The sequence below is a fragment of the Cryptomeria japonica genome, chromosome 3 (assembly GCF_030272615.1).
Source record: "Cryptomeria japonica chromosome 3, Sugi_1.0, whole genome shotgun sequence".
Lineage (NCBI taxonomy): Eukaryota > Viridiplantae > Streptophyta > Pinopsida > Cupressales > Cupressaceae > Cryptomeria > Cryptomeria japonica.
In genome coordinates this window covers 628,890,600-628,909,173 of record NC_081407.1, presented here as the reverse complement: position 1 = coordinate 628,909,173, position 18,574 = coordinate 628,890,600, and the positions used below count along the sequence as shown (strand labels likewise).

Sequence of the window (18,574 nt, the reverse complement as noted above, 5' to 3'; positions counted from 1 at the left end):
TTAGTATATGTGCATTCCAACCTACGTCTTCTTTCACACAAACAACATGACTACAAACAAGGGAAAATGAAGATGTGGGATATAGAGTCAGAGCATACTGATTTGGATGATTTCGCTTCTCAACTTGTTGCATTTGATGACTCGGATAGCGAGCAAACTTATAGTGTAGTGCAAGTGCAAATGCAAGTGCAAGTGGCATTGCCATTGGTTCATCTAATGTCAATGTCAATGATGAGGAGGATGAAGAGGAGGAGAATGAGGATGATGAATTAGAGAATCCATTTGACGATTAAAATTTAAATTGTTAAAAGTTGAAACAATGATACTTGAATATTTTGTCATTTTGATATTAAACTTGATGTATATGATGCTATGTGACATGCTAATCTTAATTCATGCTTATAGGTTGCACACACACACACACACACATGTTTTTGTACTAATGAACCCAAACCCCTTTTCAATTTGTTGTCGTACCGGCATACCGATTCTCTAAACCTAAACCAGGTCCTTGATCTATGATTAAGTTGAATAGTTTTAATGAACCTAGTGAGGATCAAGTCTTGTTGAGTGCAAGACCCCAATTCCATAAAGGATGGGGTTGGAATCATTGTTCTAGACACCCATCAGCCCTTGATTCTAAACCTAAAAGACTTCTAGTTCTTAAGCCGTAACCAAAAAGATATCAGCTTTGACTTGTTTCCATCAAAAAAAAATATCAGCTTTGACTTGTATTCAAATAAGATCACAATAATATTTTAACCTTTAACATTAGAAAAAACTTTTTAATTTATATAAAAGTGATTTATTCCCCTCCAAAGATTTTAAAACGGCTCTTGTTCATAAAGACATGCATCAAGGATTCTAAAAATATTGCAAACACTCATAAAATTTAAATCTAGAAAGCGAAAACAAAGATCTGAAATTTATCCTGTATGAATCAACCACCACTAACCAGAAAAGATTGGGACAAGGAAATGGAGGGACACTTTTCCATCTGATATTTCATTACTCTTGAACAGTAATAGATTATTCTCTAGTTTATGAAGCATATTATCAAAGACAAGTAGAATAATAGTACACGAATTAGTCCTTTATGCTATCATGCATCGTGCAATTACTAGTGAGAATCAAACAATAAAATGGGGCGTAATTCCCATGAATGAATAGAGCAGGGATTATAATTGTGGGCATGAGGGCATGACTTCTTTACAATGTATAAATGTTTCTGAAAAATATACACAAATTTTTCGCATTGATATCTTAGATTGACTCAACAATCCATCATAAAAAGAAGAAGATTGATAAAACAAAATTATAATCCCCATGGATGCAAAAGAGATTATAATTCTTAACTTCTCATGGGTAAAGAGATTGACTCCCCCAGTATTCTCATGGGTAAAGAGATTGACTCCCCCAGTAACTTGAAAACAATGAGATTTATAAGCATGGTGGAGACAGGTGAGTCATTAAAGTGGCTCCAGTGTTAGATTTTACATCATTGAACTAATTAATCTACAGTATTTTCAGACACCCATTAGTTTAAAAAGCTAGTATCTGCCGACTATAGATTATTCCATGACCCTTAGGAAGAAAGGAATAACTTTGTTTACATTCGATTACTTTCTCATGAGTGGAGAGCGAATGTTTTGAAAGTATATCCTTTATATTTGAACAGGTGTTTGTGCATAGTTAAAATGAAAAAGCTACTATTCAAGAGTTATAAGATATTTGTATGTTACACATTGTAGATTCAATCTGTAACTTGAGAAAAGTCTAGGGGACATAAAGATGTCTGTGTATGAAGTATTGGAATCCTTTAATTTTCCAAAGGGCATTCTACCTGCAAATGCCAAAGGATATGTCTTACATCCAAATGGTAGTTTCCAGGCTTTTCTGGATGGAGTATGCAACATGAAGGTTGAAGGGCTAGGGTACCAGATCAGGTATGAGAAGAAAATCATGGGGAATATTAGTGCAGGATCATTGAGGAATTTAAAGGGTGTGAGGGTCAAAGTGTCATTTCTGTGGTTGCCTGTATCTGCAGTAAAAGTGAGCGATGGGAAGTTGACATTCTATGTTGGACCCTTCTCTCTTACCTTTGATGCTTCAAGTTTTGATGAGATCCCAGAATGTGAATAGGCCTGTCTGGTTCACATTGAAGAAAAAAATGAAAAAGTGAGTGGATTTTTGAAATCTGAAATAGCATGGAATTGTTTGCAAATACAGATTGAATATAAATATGGATAAACTGTTTTTCTAAATGTATCGAATATGGATTACTGTGTATATCACACAGTTGTGTAATATTTTGCTCTGTTTAGCTATATTTTTTTAAAAAATTCAAAACTGATATATTAGTTTGCAATCAAATAAAATGAAACTTAGGTAATTTGTGTATGATAAAATCTCCTTCACCTGTACGCTAAAGGAGAAGGTTAAAAACATAGATATAATGAGGAAGAAAAGAAAGAAAAAATTTAGGTATCGGCCCTGAGAAAGGGTACAAACCCTAAAAGAAGGGCTACAGCACACCATGGGGTCTACTACTACTCTCGAGCGCGGCCATGGCCACGGCCTATAGACTAATCTCGGTCCATGGTGTCTGCCGACCTTGCAATGGAGTTTCAATCCTGAAATGAAAACCACTTCAAATTCAAAATAGAAAAAATTATGAAGTGTAAAAGAAAGGAAGCCACCGACCTGCCGCAATGAAACAGTCTATTTCTATTTCTTTGACGCTTTTCCCATCCTCCAGCCACCTAAAATGGATCCTTAACTCTTGTTTTGGGCAGTGAACATGCCATAAACGAACATACAGTTTTGTTCAGTTCTTTTTCGGGCGATCCTCTGGAGGCATCTCTCTTCTCTTTTCATGGCCACCAGATGCAGCTTCCCCTGCACATTTGGAAATAAATAAATAGAAATTAGTAAAGATATTTTTAGGCGAAGACATTCCCTGTATGAACCGAGGCGATCTGATATTGTAATTCAACAGCACAGAGTCTAGTAAAAGGGATACAAGTCGATGAAAATGCTTCTGGCCGTTCGCCATCGTCAGTCCCCTTTATCCTTCAGCGTGTTTCCCTGCGTTTAATTTCTGTTTCATTGAGTGTTTGAGCGATGAACAATGCCATAACGGAATCTACCTACAATTTTGTTTAGTTCTTTTTCGACGCTCTTTTGAAGGCATCTCTCTTGTCTTTTCATGGCCGTCAATTGCAGCTTCCCCTGCACATTTGGAAATAAATTAATTAACTAGTAATTGCACCTTGGTGTCCAATGGGTAAGTCCAAGAGGTGTGGAAGTTCAATTAGTAAAAAATTGGTCATTTTTTTCATATATTTATGTAGTACATGATATCAATTAGTAGTTCATCTAGCAAAGAATGTTTGTACATCAAATGGAGAAATGACATCTTTAAATCAATTATGTATCCATTTTCATATGGATCCAAACATGACTAAAATAGATCCTTTGAATCAAAAAAACAATCACTCTCCATTACCAATAAGCTCATTTTATGTTTACAATAGAGAGAGAGAGGGAGAGAAAGAGATAGGGATAGAAAGAAGGAGAGATAGACAAGGGAAGAGAAAGAGAGAGGGGTAAGGAGATAGAGGTAGAGATTGAGATGGAGATGGAGATGGAGATGGAGATGGAAATAGAAAAAGAGGAGGAATAAAGAGAGAGGGGAGAGAGTGAGAGTGATAGATAGAGATGGGAGAAATATATAGAGAGAAAGATAGGAAGTGATATATAGAGGAAGGTAGAGAGGGGGAGATATATTGGGGTGGAGATATAAGAAGTGATATATAGTGAGAGATAGAGAGTGAGATAGATTGGGGTTGAGAGAGATGCAAAGTTAATCAAATAGAGACAAAGATCTATGTATGATGGAATATGGAGATATAGTGATAAAGATGCAAAGAGATATACATATAGAGGTATAGGAATATGGAGAGGGAAAAAGAGAGATGGATGAATAGAGATGGAAACACGCCTAGATATAGAGGGGGAGAGAGGGAATAGAGGTAGACACGAAGATAGAGTGAGAGAGGAAGAAGAAGACAAATAGATAAAGAGGTAGACACGAAGATAGAGTGGGAGAGGAAGAAGAAGACAAATCGATAAAGAGGTAGAGATAGAGAGACATGGGAGTAGAGAGAGAGAGGGGGGGGGGGGGAGGGGGGTGGGGAGGAATATAGAAAGAGAGTGACAGGGAGATAGTGATAGAATGGGAGAGATAGAGATGGAAAGAGAGAGGAAGAAGGAGAAATAGAAATATAGACAATGAAAGAGCAAGATGCAAAGATATAAAGATAAATATATAAGAAGTGATATATAGAATAAACTAAATGTAAAGTCAAAAATATATCAAAGTTTAAATATTTATAAAAATTAATAATATATAATTAAATTATTAAATTAATAATTAATTGAATAAAAAAGTTAAAATTAATGATAAATGATAAACTTATTAACAACTAATTGAAATATTACTATAATATGTAACTAAAAAATATAATTTTTTTTTTCAATAAAAGTGGATTATTACACTAAACATTTTTATTAATATTTTTTATTTTTTACACAGGATTCAAAGAGCATACTGGAGGAAAGAACCCTGGGAAGAAAACCTCCGGTCACAGCTCATAAAATAAACCTATAGTATCTAACAGGTCAGTTTATACACCCCGCCCAAAACCACATACAAAATGCGGTCACAACACATATAATACCAGTTTTACATAGAGCCCATATGGCAATTTGCAAATAATTTTCAAATGTAGACTCCACAGCTGCTATCAATGGAAGAAGACAAAATTTTCCAAAGCCCTATGCTAAATCCCATGAGCCAAAAACCTTCCTGCCAAAAAAGAAAGTATCAAAAAACCTTTGGAAAAACACTATTGTATCAAATACCATGAGCTTGAACTCTCCTCCAGACAACAAACATAAATACTTGAAATGAAAGGGGAAAGCGAGAATAATTATCATCATAAAATTTTACATCAACATTACTCAAGAAAATCACATAACTATTGCTACAAACCTTCCCATACCCTAGAAGGAATTTCCTCAAAACCCACCTCTTGCTGATTAGCATTGCTATCAATGGCTAAATTTGCCAAATAATCTGCAATCTTATTAACTTCTCTGTAACAATGGGATAACAAGAAAGATTCAAACAATTCTATTTTTTGTAAAATGAGATCAAGTATATACTGCAAATTCCAACAATTCGATTTCTTTTTCATAACACATTGAATAATCACCATAGAATCACCTTCAATTATTAAGTCCTTAATTCCCAAAGAGATTGCCCTATCCAATCCAAAAGACAAAGCATGAAATTCCGCATAATTGTTAGTTTTAAAACCAATAGCATGACACTTAGCTCGAATAAAATTTGCATTATGATCATAAATTATCATGCCCACCTCAGCTGGCCTAGGGTTACCATGAGAGGCCCCATCAAAATTCAGTTTAAAGTGCTCATACGAAGGAGGTTTCCATCTAGCAGAGCATCTCTTACCTATTGCATCATTCTTTTTTCTAAATTGAACCATGAGAGGGTAAAACCGGCAGCATCTTCCAAACTCTAGTAGCTCTACTATCCCAGTGCGAAAAAGAAGTAAGATTTTCCAAACTCTTATAAATAAATGACAAAGAAACCTTAGAGATTGAAGACTCAATTTTTAATAGAACCTCAGACACAGGAGAACTTGTTTTTTTTAATATCTTGTTGGTTCGCTCTAGCCAAACATTCCAAATCACACACTAGTACATTTGGGCCTAATTTCTGATGGCTAATTGTCAGATTTGCGACGACCAAACATCGATCTTCCGACAAACTTTACCGTCAAAAACTCATCGTCGGAATTTCTGACGATGCCATTTCCGTCGAATTTTCGACAGATTTTATGATTACTCCTCGACGACCGTCTGACATGGCAGTGACGTCGGATATACAGCATCCTCATCGGACGTTCCATTAGTTGTCGTCGGAATTCCAACAGCAAGAGATGATGTGGGTCAAACGGCTTTGCCGTCGGTGAATGAAAGCATTGAACGAGTTCTATTTTAAAAAATTGCATTAAACATTTTAATTTATTTGATTCAGTGTTATTTGCAAAAAATGATTATTAATGATGTTTCCTTTCTCCAAGAATTGTCTAGGATCTTTCCGTCAGATAATATGTAACATCGAATGACTAAATTTTTTCTTTACAAATGCTTATTTAATTTAATTATTATCTAAGCGTGAATTAAAATTTATATCTGTACGGAAGCAGAACATACAAGCTTTAGAGTCATGTGCAAGAAAATTTCCTAAAAGAAAGCAAGCAGGCATTATCTTGAATGACATAGAAACAAGCTCATCAGCTACCTAGAAGAGAGCAATTGGAGAAAAGAAGAGGAAAGTGTTAAAGGGTGATAAATAGATAGAGAGTATGCAATACAAACAAACAATGTCTGGAGTGTCTGATGTGACGTCTCTAATTTATATCCGGAGGAACTAACTAGTTTTGGAGTTCCTACGAAACCTATTGGGCCACGCTTTGGAGGAAATCAATGTGTTCATGCAAGGAGCACCTTTTTTCTATTATGAGAATGATGGTTTTGCACCGAAGGATATTTGGAAGTCAATATCCAAAAATTTCTATAGTGTGGAACAAGAGTTGGCAGACTTGAAGTATAATTGTCAGCTTTCAGAAGACCAAGAGGTTATGTACACAATCTCCCAATAGAAGAGTGATTTCAAGAATTACCTCTCCCCCCCATGACTATTCAGGAAGCACTTCCTCAAACAAAGGACTATTGGCCTCCATAGGTTCAAAGAAAAAAAATTAAAGCATAGACTCTAGACGATGTGGTGGTGTCCTTCGTGAAGAACTCTACACTATAATTGAAAATTCACGAGGGAAACTGCAAGATAGTGAAGAGAAATACAATCTTGAAAAGTGGGAAGAATGGATCTTGGTTTGGGTGGGGCCAAGTCAGGTGGCTCCTCTAGAGGTTGACTAGATAGAAATCATATTAGGATTTGAAAAAGATCACACTCGTGGAACTTCATGTGCGAGTGATTGATTGCGGTGTTTGGATAATGCATTCCAAATAGATACAGTTGCATGCCATCAAGATAAAAGTCTTTAATCAAGACATTACCCATTTGGAATGTAACTGTATCTATTTGGAATGCATTACCCAAACACCACAATCAATCACTCGCACATGAAGTTCCACGAGTGTGATGTTTTTCAAATCCTAATATGATTTCTATCTAGTCAACCTCTAGAGGAGCCACCTGACTTGGCCCCACCCAAACCAAGATCCATTCTTCCCACTTTTCAAGATTGTATTTCTCTTCACTATCTTGCAGTTTCCCTCATGAATTTTTAATTATAGTGCAGAGTTCTTCACAAAGGACACCACCACATTGTCTAGAGTCTATGCTTCAATTTTTTTCTTTGATCCCATGGAAGCCAATAGTCCTTTGTCTAAGGAAGTGCTTCCTGAATAGTCATGGGGGGGAGAGGTAATGCTTGAAATTGCCCTTCTATTGGGATATTGTGTACATAACCTCTTGGTCTTCTGAAAGCTAAAAATTACTTCGAGTCTGCCAACTCTGGTTCCACACTATAGAAATTTTTGGATATTGACTTCCAAATATCCCTCGGTGCAAAAGTATCATTCTCATAATAGAAAAAAGGTGCTCCTTGCATGAACACATTGATTTCCTCCAAGCATGGCCCAATAGGTTTCGCAGGAACTCCAAAACCAGTTAGTCCCTCCGGACATAAATTAGAGACATCACATCAGACACTCCAGACATTGTTTGTTTGTATTGCATACTCTCTATCTATTTATCACCCTTGAACACTTTCCTCTGCCATTCTCCAATTGCTCTCTTCTAGGCAGCTGATGAGCTTGTTTCCATGTCATTCAAGATAATGCCTGCTTGCTTTCTTTTAGGAAATTTGCTTGCACATGACTCTTCAACTTGTATGTTCTGCTTCTGTACAAATATAAATTTTAATTCACCCTCAGATAATAATTAAATAAAATAAGCATTTGTAATGAAAAGATTTAGTCATTCAATGTTACATATTATCTGATGGAAAGATCCTAGACAATTCTTGGAGAAAGGAAACATCATTGATAATCATTTTTTGCAAATAACACTGAATCAAATAAATTAAAAATATTTCATGTAATTTTTAAAAGTAGAACTCGTTCAATGCTTTCATGCACCGACGGCAAAGTCATTTGACCCACACCATTATGCATAATAGAACAAATCAATATAATAGGCTATTATAAATAATATATACAAAAATATGAAAGAACATTAAATTACCATTACATACCCATAAACCATTAAATAGTGAAAATAGATATAAATTTGTAAATGTCTCCCTATAAACACCACAACCATAACCAAAACAAAAAAAATTCTTACCTGCAAAAACTTAGCTGGTGAGTTGCAAGTCTACAACATCTCTCAGATGATCAAACCGTTTCTTAATTTTGTTCTTCTGGTTAGTCAATGGATTTAGTTGCATGTTCAAGTTTTCTATTTGAAGCCTTCTATTTCCCTATATTTGAGACATAATAAAATTCTTGTGAGTAGGAAATTGATTCAGGAGTTACATGTGAAGAATTTGGCAAAGTAAATGATGACAATCAAACTCAAATTTTATCTGTCTTGATTAAAGAATTTTATCCTGATGGCATTAAATTAAAGTTCTTTCTCTATTTTTTGGTGATCTCTGGAGTAGAGGTTGCTTTGCATCGACCTGGGATACATTTAACTTGTGTTGTATCTGCGGAAATATGTATCCTAGGACGATGCAATGCAACCTCTGCTCCACCAATAGCAGATAGAAGAGAAATTACTTTAATTTAAAGTCATCACGATAAAATGCTTTCAAGACATATATTAGGTGTAAAAGGAAGCCTACCCTGTCATTTGAAGGGGTTTACCTACAATTCAAGTGATCTCTTAATTATAAAATCAATTCAATTCCAAGTGAACATGCAATCAAGCATTCATCAAGAATTGAAGGAGAAATCAAGGTAATAAAGATATTTAATAAAGATATCATCTTTTAAATTAAGAAATGGGTAGGAGATTAAGAATACAAACCTTCCATATTGCACACTTCAAGGTATATTAAAATCAGTTTAAAGTGTATTCATTTAGGGACCTTTCATAAAATATTCTCAACTTACATATCATAAAAGGATCTTAAAATATTCATTGTTTATAATGATCATAATTTGGTTGTTCCATACACCTTCCTTTACTATTTTAAAAATATCATCGACCAAAATATTGTGCAGCAGTAGTATGGAGTGCATTTCATCTATTTTATGTCTAAATATTTCATCATACTACTTTCTTTTCAAAGGTGACTGATCGATTGCAGTGTTTGGGTAATGCATTCCAAATAGATCCAGTTGCATACCATTTATCTGTCTTGATTAAAGACTTTTATCCTGATGGCATTAAATTAAAGTTCTTTCTCTATTTTTTGGTGATCTCTGGAGCAGAGGTTGCTTTGCATCGACCTGGGATACATTTAACTTGTGTTGTATCTGCAGAAATATGTATCCTAGGACGATGCAATGCAACCTCTGCTCCACCAATACTAGATAGAAGAGAAAGTACTTTAATTTAAAGCCATCAGGATAAAATGCTTTCAAGACATATATAAGGTATAAAAGGAAGCCTACCCTATCATTTGAAGGGGTCTACCTACAATTCAAGTGATCTCTTAGTTATAAAATCAATTCAATTCCAAGTGAACAAGCAATCAAGCATTGAAGGAGAATTCAAGTTGGTGCAGGTGCATTTGGAAGACAAAAGGACTCAATGAAGCCATTAAAGACTTTTGAAGGTCTTAGGAGTGAAGAGTCAATCAATTATGATGTCTTAAGGGGGCAGCCTTAAACAACACACACTAAGCTTTGACTACTTAAGTGTGTTGTGGGCCCATTCCTTCCCTTGACGTCCCTTCCCGTCCATTTCCGTTAAAAAGACAATCACCGTTAGCATTTGAATTCAAACAGTTTTCTCACGTTTGATTGCATAGAACAAAGCAAATGGCATAAGAAACTCTCATCTACCTCGCAGTTGTCATAGAATACCTCCTCGAGGAGATATTCTCATGTCCTTTCCTGCTTTATGTTGTTGATGAAATACATAAGCGTCCTCACAATGCAGTCAATGCAACAAATAGATTTCCATTTCGATCAGTTTTATTTGCCAACATACTCTCTACCTGTGCCAAAATGGGAGCTTTGGAACAGAGTATGGGCTTCCATCAAAGCAGAAGGTAAGGGCAATTAATATCAGATGCTTACGGTTAGAAATGCTCTGTTTGACATGTTTGGAAAATGTGGAAGTATAGACATGAAAGCGCATGAACTGTTTAGTGAGATGCATCAAAGAAACGCGATCTAATGGAATGCTATGATTGCAAGATATGCACAAGATGTGTTTGAAATGGATTTAGAAACTTCCAACCAAATGTGATTAGTGAGTATAGATGTTGTAGTGCAACTGCCCAGGTACACATGCATGCAAAATATGTAAGCTTAGATAAGGCACATGAACTATTTGACATAATGCCTCAAAGATCACCCAATATACAATGACGGTTGGGAGAAAGAAAACATCAATTTTTTGATAATCTTAAATATTTCTTTATTCATCACTATAAATATATTATGAATTTAGTCTTAATATTGCAGAAATTTATTCTATTATGAATGCAATATTTAGGGATGTAATCTTTATATATATTTTTAATTAGGAAAAGGTCCTAATAGAATCCCCTACTAATTAATCTAGAGAAAGATACCACTAAAGAAAGAAATTCAATCCTCACCACTATGGTCTTGAAGGCTTTTAAGACACTTGGATTCCTATTTTGGCCTGCTTTTCCTTGACCCTATGTTAAGATAGTAAACTAGTTTGAGAGAATCTATTGGGTGGGAAATTGTGTATGTTTGCAATTATTTTCATGCATGGAAAGTGATTTAAAGTTTGGACCAATAGAGGATAAGTATTTCTTGAACCTTCAAGGACATGTGTAGAGCACCGCATGGATGTTTCTCCATTATTGAACTCTTTGAATATGTAAGTAAATTATTTTTGGTTGATGACACAGTAAGTGTGGTATTTGTCTTTTCGATATGTTGTGGATAATATTAATCAAATATGGAATTTTTTTGATGCTATATACACTATGTTTTGGATTGAATTTAGGTAAGCGAGGAGGTAATGGAAGAATAAAAGAGGTACACAAAGGAAGAAGAGTGAAATAGGTGGTTTGGGATGGAGGTTACAAGTATATATGATAATTCGTATGGATAATTTGTTGTCTATAAAGAGGCAAATAGGCTATCACAACTTCAACATGAATGAATGCCACATTTACAGAAGCAAAAGGTACCTCTAATGGTTTCAAAATTTGTCAAAATAGTTATGATATACCAAATAATCAAGTGGAATATCCTTTAGGTAACTAATATTATCTTCAAACTATTTATTTTGATTTTCATCATATCCTTTCCATGTGCATTTCCCTTGGTTTTAGTCCCATTTTTTCTTTATTTTATTCAAAACAAAATTTATAGATGCCTCTACTTGTCTCACCACTCATTAATTGTTTGGGATTTTCATTCCATTCACCAAGGTTGGCATCTATTCTAAGACTTTGTGTCATGGCCAAGCTAAATGATTTGCCTCTAGTTTCTCTCCAATCTAGTCACCTAGTAGCATGTGAAATCTATCTCTTCCTAATTATTATTCTCTCCATCTTGTTAATGACCATTTCATTAATGAATCCTTCCTCATAATTTTGGATAAGTGAGACAATGTTAGCTCAAGGAATCTTTTCAATCCTCTTTCAAGATTCTTTCCCAAGTAATAATCTTGCATATTGGAAAATAAATTACGCTTCTATTTTTCCAAGCTACTCTTCCTTATAATGTTTAGATTTATTCTAAAGTGCTCATTGTGACTCATGTTTACTACTCTTCCTATTAGTCTCATTCCAATATCTCCTACAAAAATATGGAATGACTACATTTATATTTTATTTGTCTCTCCTAAATATCCACAAAATTTGGAACAATAATACAATTTTTTAATAATATTTAATTGTAAAAGAAATGATTAAAATGGAACTAAACACTCTAAATAAATTAATTAGGGTTAAAGGGATAAACTAGGATCAATTCATGAAGGCAAGATCTATTATCTCAAAATGAATAGATTCATGCAAGAAAAGAAATATTAAATCTAGAGATAAAATTCTTGAAAAATTTAGCTAGCTAAAAGCGAAAGAATATTGTCAAGCTCTCATTTTCGCACAGACTGGCAAAGTTTGTAGAGGAGAAATCACTATTGAACTTACCCCTGTCTCATATAACCCTATGTTGGCTAGGCCCCACAATAATTAGAAGATCCTAATTACTACTGTCCTAAACCTTGCATTGACCGTCACAATTTCACAGTGAATTGAGTTAATTAGTCCATTTGCGAGATTGGGAAAGAGTTTGGTATTGAGTTAGGTGTTGGTGGAAGGTTTAAGGAGGTACACTATCATCATAATTAATGTTAGAGAGTGTTGTGTGAAGAAGAATGGCCACGAAAGGAGTGACTATCCTAAGTGCTTGAGACTGTCAAAAAAAGTGAGTGTTGCAGCAGTGCATCTTCCTTTGACCTTTGTGTGTTTGGGAGGGTAAAGACCCATGGTGGTATATGTTGAGTGGTCAGGAGGGTAAAGACCCACATATCAGCTATCTACTTTGACATCCTAGCATGGTGTCCACCTACTCTAAAATCTTGTGGGCACTCTCTGTCTAATACTAACATATACATAACATGTGCCTCTCATATAACCCTATGTTGGCTAGGCCCCACCATAATTAGAAGATCCTAATTACTAAAAACACTAGATTCTCCCCTAAAAGGTTGTTGAGTCATAGAAGGCCTAGCTTGATAGCCCTGTAGTCTCTCATACCTAAAATATCCTTGTGTCTATGATGGTCAAATGTGACTACCCTATGGCCCCTACTATGCTCTAGTAGACCTATGTCCCTAATATTGATACTATTGGGTTTTTCTTTGTAAATCATATAGTAAGTCTAAATTATCCTTTGAAGGATGGGGAGGCCTATGGACACTTTAGTTCCTTAATCAAGGTTACAAACTTCTCTCATGCCTCTTGTGTCCTCCCATGTACCTCCTTTTCCATAAGAGACTTTGCCATAGCAACCCTAAAGTCATTTGGATTGGCCATGTGTAGGAAAACTAAAATTTTGGGCTTTCCACCCCTAATGAAATAATTGACAAGTAACTTGTCTTGAATGTAATCTACAAACTACAAGAACTCCAAAAACTAACTCTCATGTTGAGCCACTATGAAACCTTATTATGTAAATTGTGAAACTCATCTATGCATCTCTATCAAAAATATTTTGAAATAGAACACACTTTGAAGCACTCCAAAATGGTATTTGGAGAGGTTTTCCAATGTGAGTTGGTGCATTTTATCCTCCCAGTACCACAAGGTGGAAGAAAGTCCTCTCAAAAATTGCATTGAAAATTATGCCTTTAGGTTGCTCACATATAGATGCAACCCAAAGCATAAGTCCAAGCTAATTAGTAAACAAGACTTATCCTCAACCCCATTTGTGGATCTTAAAAATGTAGAGGATTGGAGATGAAGCAACTCTCGAATATGATCCTTTGGCTCATGATATGTGCTTTCTATAGTCTATACCTCTTGTATTTATGCATGATGAGGCTAGGTAATGTGTATTGATCAATATTCTATCTCCTCTATATGTATTTCCCAAATTCAAGGCGAACTCCTAATAAGCTTCCAAGATGCAAGTATATGCTCCTCTACTACAAGTGGATCCTCATGGCTTGTAAGATTTGAGGTCCATACTCAGGCTACTCATCTTGGTGAAAACTCTTAAAGTGATATGACCCTTCCTTCCATTTCCTACACCCTATTTTCTAACCCACACCTCATAACCTTTACCTCACTTCCTATCATTATTACCTTCCATCTACCTTTCATATCCCCTATCTTAACCTTCTCCACTTTCCTACATCATATCCTACCCCTTAACCTCATACACACTTACTTTTACTTCACCTACCTAACCCCATTCCATCCTTCACATCCTTTTATCTCCCCCCATTCACTTTCCTACCTTCCAAACCCCTAACATATCCTAACTTACTCTTTTACCATTACATCCTTCATCACTTACCTCCCTATCTTATCCTAACCCACACCTCATAACCTTATACCTCTCAGGTTCCATTTTATACCACCTTCCTAATAGTACACTTATGCTCCCCTCCAAAACACCGAGAAAAAATAGCACTCGGTCACTACACATTGCTCTCACGATTCTGCAACAGGGATTTTCTATCACTACCATATATACCAGCATCCATAATTAGGATATATTTTACATAATGACACTTGATCACGCAGATTTAGGTCATCCATCCCCTTAGTTAGGATATATATTAAATATGGAAAGTAGTGTTAATATGTTTCAGGCTAACTATATTGTTCATTATTTAAAATGCAGTGTTTAAATAATACATGATTGTAGGATTGTTCAACGGTTTAGGTCTTGTAAGAAATTATTCTTTTAAATCGATCATATCATATTACAAAAACCTCTCACCATCTCTTCTATTGCTAATTAATCTGATAAATATATAATAAAATTTGAATCTAAATATTTGAATATGTATAACAATGAATTTGTTGATTATACCCTACCTTTTTCCTACAGCAATTAAACCATTCCTACATCCTACAATGATTAAACCCATAGGGAACTATGTCCACCTCCCTCCTTCATGTTCATCGGGGGACGGCCCCTACCTGCATGTTCCCTATTGTGATCCCCATTGTGATCCCCTAATATTCCCCGAGACAACGCGAACTAAGATACCTTGGGAGGGCCTTTAGGTAGGCACTCGTTCACTCGACCGGGAAGGGACGCTTACACGAATAGTTGTGGTTGAAGCTAGCGAAGATGGATAGAGATTCGATAGTGGGGTATATATGTTTGCAAAATGTGGAAGCATCTGCAAAGCAGGTGAGCTGTTTGACAGAATGCCTCAAAGAGATGTCATTTCGTGGAGCACAATGATGGGAATGGTGAATACTCAATGCTAAAGGAAAAGAACCATAAAATTCATTTATCTACTTGATATTGGAGCACAAGTCTTAAGATAAAAACCTATCAAGAGCCTAGAATTGAGGGTTAATCATTTTGCCAAATCACTTGGAGTTGTGATCCAAGCTTCCTCTATTTTGAATTGTTTTGATATTAGGGCCTTGCTCTTAGCCTCATCAAAATACTTGATCCCAAATAGACTCATTCACCTCTAAACCAAAAACCCAATAACACTTCCAACATCATTAAATATTTAATAAACTTTTCAAAATATCTTTTTGTTATTTATGGGAATTTCTTAACAATTACATAATTCTCATATAGACTGGAATAGAACAATAAACATATGTAAAAGATTTGTCCACAACAACATCTACTACTGAAAGTTTGCACCATTACATGCACCTGCAAATTCATATTTTAACATAAACATGATACAGGACAATAATAATTTGAAATAAATGTCCACCACACATCTGATCTCCTTCAAGATAAGCATTAAAATATGAAGTACACAACCTATCTTCCCTACAATGAGGATAATACAAATTATCTAACACCAGAAGACGCAATCAACTTCACTCCAATGGCTTCCTGAAAACCAAAGTAGGATCTATCTAGCCATAGTTGGAAATTTTTCATACCATTTAAAATAATGTCTCCCATTACCAGCGACTGATTGATCAATGTCGGCTAGTGTCTGCCTCCACTTCCATCGAATCATACTCCATCGCCACTTCCAGCCTGACATGGTAGTGACATCGGATATACAGCATAGAGGAAGCTCTTATTGCGGGTGAACTTCTTCCTCCGTCCGTATCTTTTTTTGCGGGTGAACTTCTTCCTCCGTCCGTAGCTCTTATTGTTGTTGACGGAGGCCCGGACGTCACCGTTTACACAACCCATTTTGGGCTCCCTTGCGGTCGTCCTCACTAGTTATGTGCCAGCCCTTGGCACTTCATGCCCCTGTTCCCCGCTGCGGTCGTGTTTGTCACACCAATGATCTTCCCCGCCACGATTAAACCCATAGGTTCGCTACAAAGGCGGGACGAATGAGAGGTGGGATTTATGAAATGACTTGGTCTTTTCTTTTTTTTTAAGTAATGCACGCGGTCGTCAGAATTTCAATGAACGTGGACACTTTTTCTAAAAAAACTCAAATGTCATTGCCAATTCCTTCTCCGTCGTAACCAAATGTTGCATTATCGTCGGTATTCCGACGAAATCAGTCATTTTTTCAAAAAAAATCAAGTTTGATCACAATATACCTTCTCCATCTGAAACCTCAGTCGGAATTTTATGCTAAATGTATTAGTGACAATAGATGGAGATATGATCCAAAGGTATGCATAAAAAGATGAGGCAAACATAAAGGGCCAATATCTAAAATGGGAAATAAGATCCTTACCAATAACAAAGGATATATTTAACTTCTCAAACAACCATTGCCAACATTCATAAACATAATCACAAAGTAGGAACATGTGTGAAGAAGATTCCAAATTTTTGTTACAAAGGACACAAGGGAAAACAACAGTAATACCAAGCCTATCCAGTCTCATACTTGTAAGGACTCTATCTTGAACTGCCAACCAAGTAAAGGCTCCAGCTTTAGGAAGACAAGTCGAATGCCAAAACAACTTATAAGGCCAAGATGATAAATCTTTAGCAACCATAAGAGAGTTGTAACCATCTTTAACAGTGTACTTACCAGACATATTCTTTGTCCAAATAAGTCCATCCTCAGAATTAGAAAGAAATACAATTCTATCCCCCAAAATCTTCTCAAAATCTAATTTCATACTTTGATCAACATCTAAGAAATCAATCGACTTCCATCTAGCTACCTTAAGGGGTCCACTAGTCACAATTTCAAAATAATCTGCTACAAAAACACCCCAAAGGGAGGAAAGAATAGTGATCAGAGGAGACCAATCCCTAATATTCACCAAAGGTGTGTGTCCATTCCATACTTCATCCCAGAATCTGACCTTTCTACCATTATGAACAATCCATGAGAGATGAGGCAAAATAACTGATCTACATTTACAAAGGAAATTCCAAATAGTAGAACCTGAAGGCAAATTTGAGACTTTAAAAATGTACTCTCTCAGTCCATTATTTAAATATTTGGCAAACATAATGTGTGCCCATAAGGAGCTAGGCTTGTCATATAATTTCCAAACCAACTTAGCACCTAAGGCTAAATTCTGATTCTCCAAACTCTGAATTCCTGTTCCCCCAAGTTCCTTAAGCAAACATACCTTATCCCATGCAACTAAAGGGAGTTTCTTCTTGCCATCTTTATTATTGTTCCAAAGAAAATCTCTAAGAGTATCCTATAAACTAACAATAGCTTCTTTTGGAGACTTCAAAACAAACATGAGATATATGGGAACAACATGCAAAACAGACTTGATGAGAACAATTTTACCCACCAAAGTTAACCATCTATGATTCCATGAGAGAATTCTTTTAGAAATGACCGAAATAATCTTATCCCAAAAACCAATCTTATCCTGTTTAACAAAGAAAGGAATCCCAAGGTAAGTACATGGAAGATCTCCAGTCTCAAATCCCCAAAAGGATTGCAACCTATGTTGAACCAGTTGTGATGTATTAAGGAAGAAAATCTTTGATTTATCACCATTCACTTTCTGACCAAAAAATGATGCATAATTCTGTATTATTCCTTTAATCACTTTTGCCTCAACTAACAAAGCATGTCCAAATAACAGAATATCATCTGCAAAGAGACAATGAGAAATACTTTGGGGAATATTATGAATCCTTATACCTTTCCAAAGCCCCCCCACTTTAGCAGCCCTAATAGCCCAACTAAAGGTTTCAGCTACGAGAATAAACAAAAAGGGAGAAAGGGGATCTCCCTGTCTCAAACCCCTGGAGGAAGTGAAAAAACCACAAGGAGAACCATTAATTAAAATCAAGAATCTTGTAGAAGAAATACATGCACGAATCCATTTGACCCAGGCCTTGGAAAAACCTAACTTCTCAAGAACAACACTTAAAGCCCCCCACTCTACTCTATCATAAGCCTTCATCATGTCTAGTTTAAGTATCATGGTTGGGGTTCTTTGGGTGGAAATAGAATGCAACACCTCATGTGCTACAATTTCACCCTTTGTCATCTCCCTTCCAGGAACAAAACCACCTTGCTCCAATGAAATGATCCTAGGAAGAATTTTTGCCAACCTAAGGGAAATTGCCTTCGTAAATATCTTATACAAAGTGTTACATAAAGCAATGGGGCGGAAGTCAACAAAAGTCTTAGTATCCTCTTTTTTAGGAATAATTGCAATCATTGTAGTATTAATTT

The 18,574-nt window shown here is 35.7% G+C and overlaps 1 protein-coding gene across 1 annotated transcript; it reads left to right on the top strand.

Annotated features, from left to right (window-relative positions):
* Nucleotides 1-1,791: 1,791 nt before the first annotated feature.
* LOC131033033 (uncharacterized) lies at nucleotides 1,792-2,142 on the top strand. Its single transcript, XM_057964149.2, has one exon. The coding sequence runs from the start codon at nucleotides 1,792-1,794 to the stop codon at nucleotides 2,140-2,142; it is 351 nt and encodes a 116-aa protein (XP_057820132.2).
* The last annotated feature ends 16,432 nt before the right edge of the window (nucleotides 2,143-18,574 follow it).

Coding starts and splice junctions, on each gene's coding strand:
- LOC131033033 (XM_057964149.2), top strand. CDS start 1,792: ATGTCTGTGTATGAAGTATTGGAATCCTTTAATTTTCCAAAGGGCATT.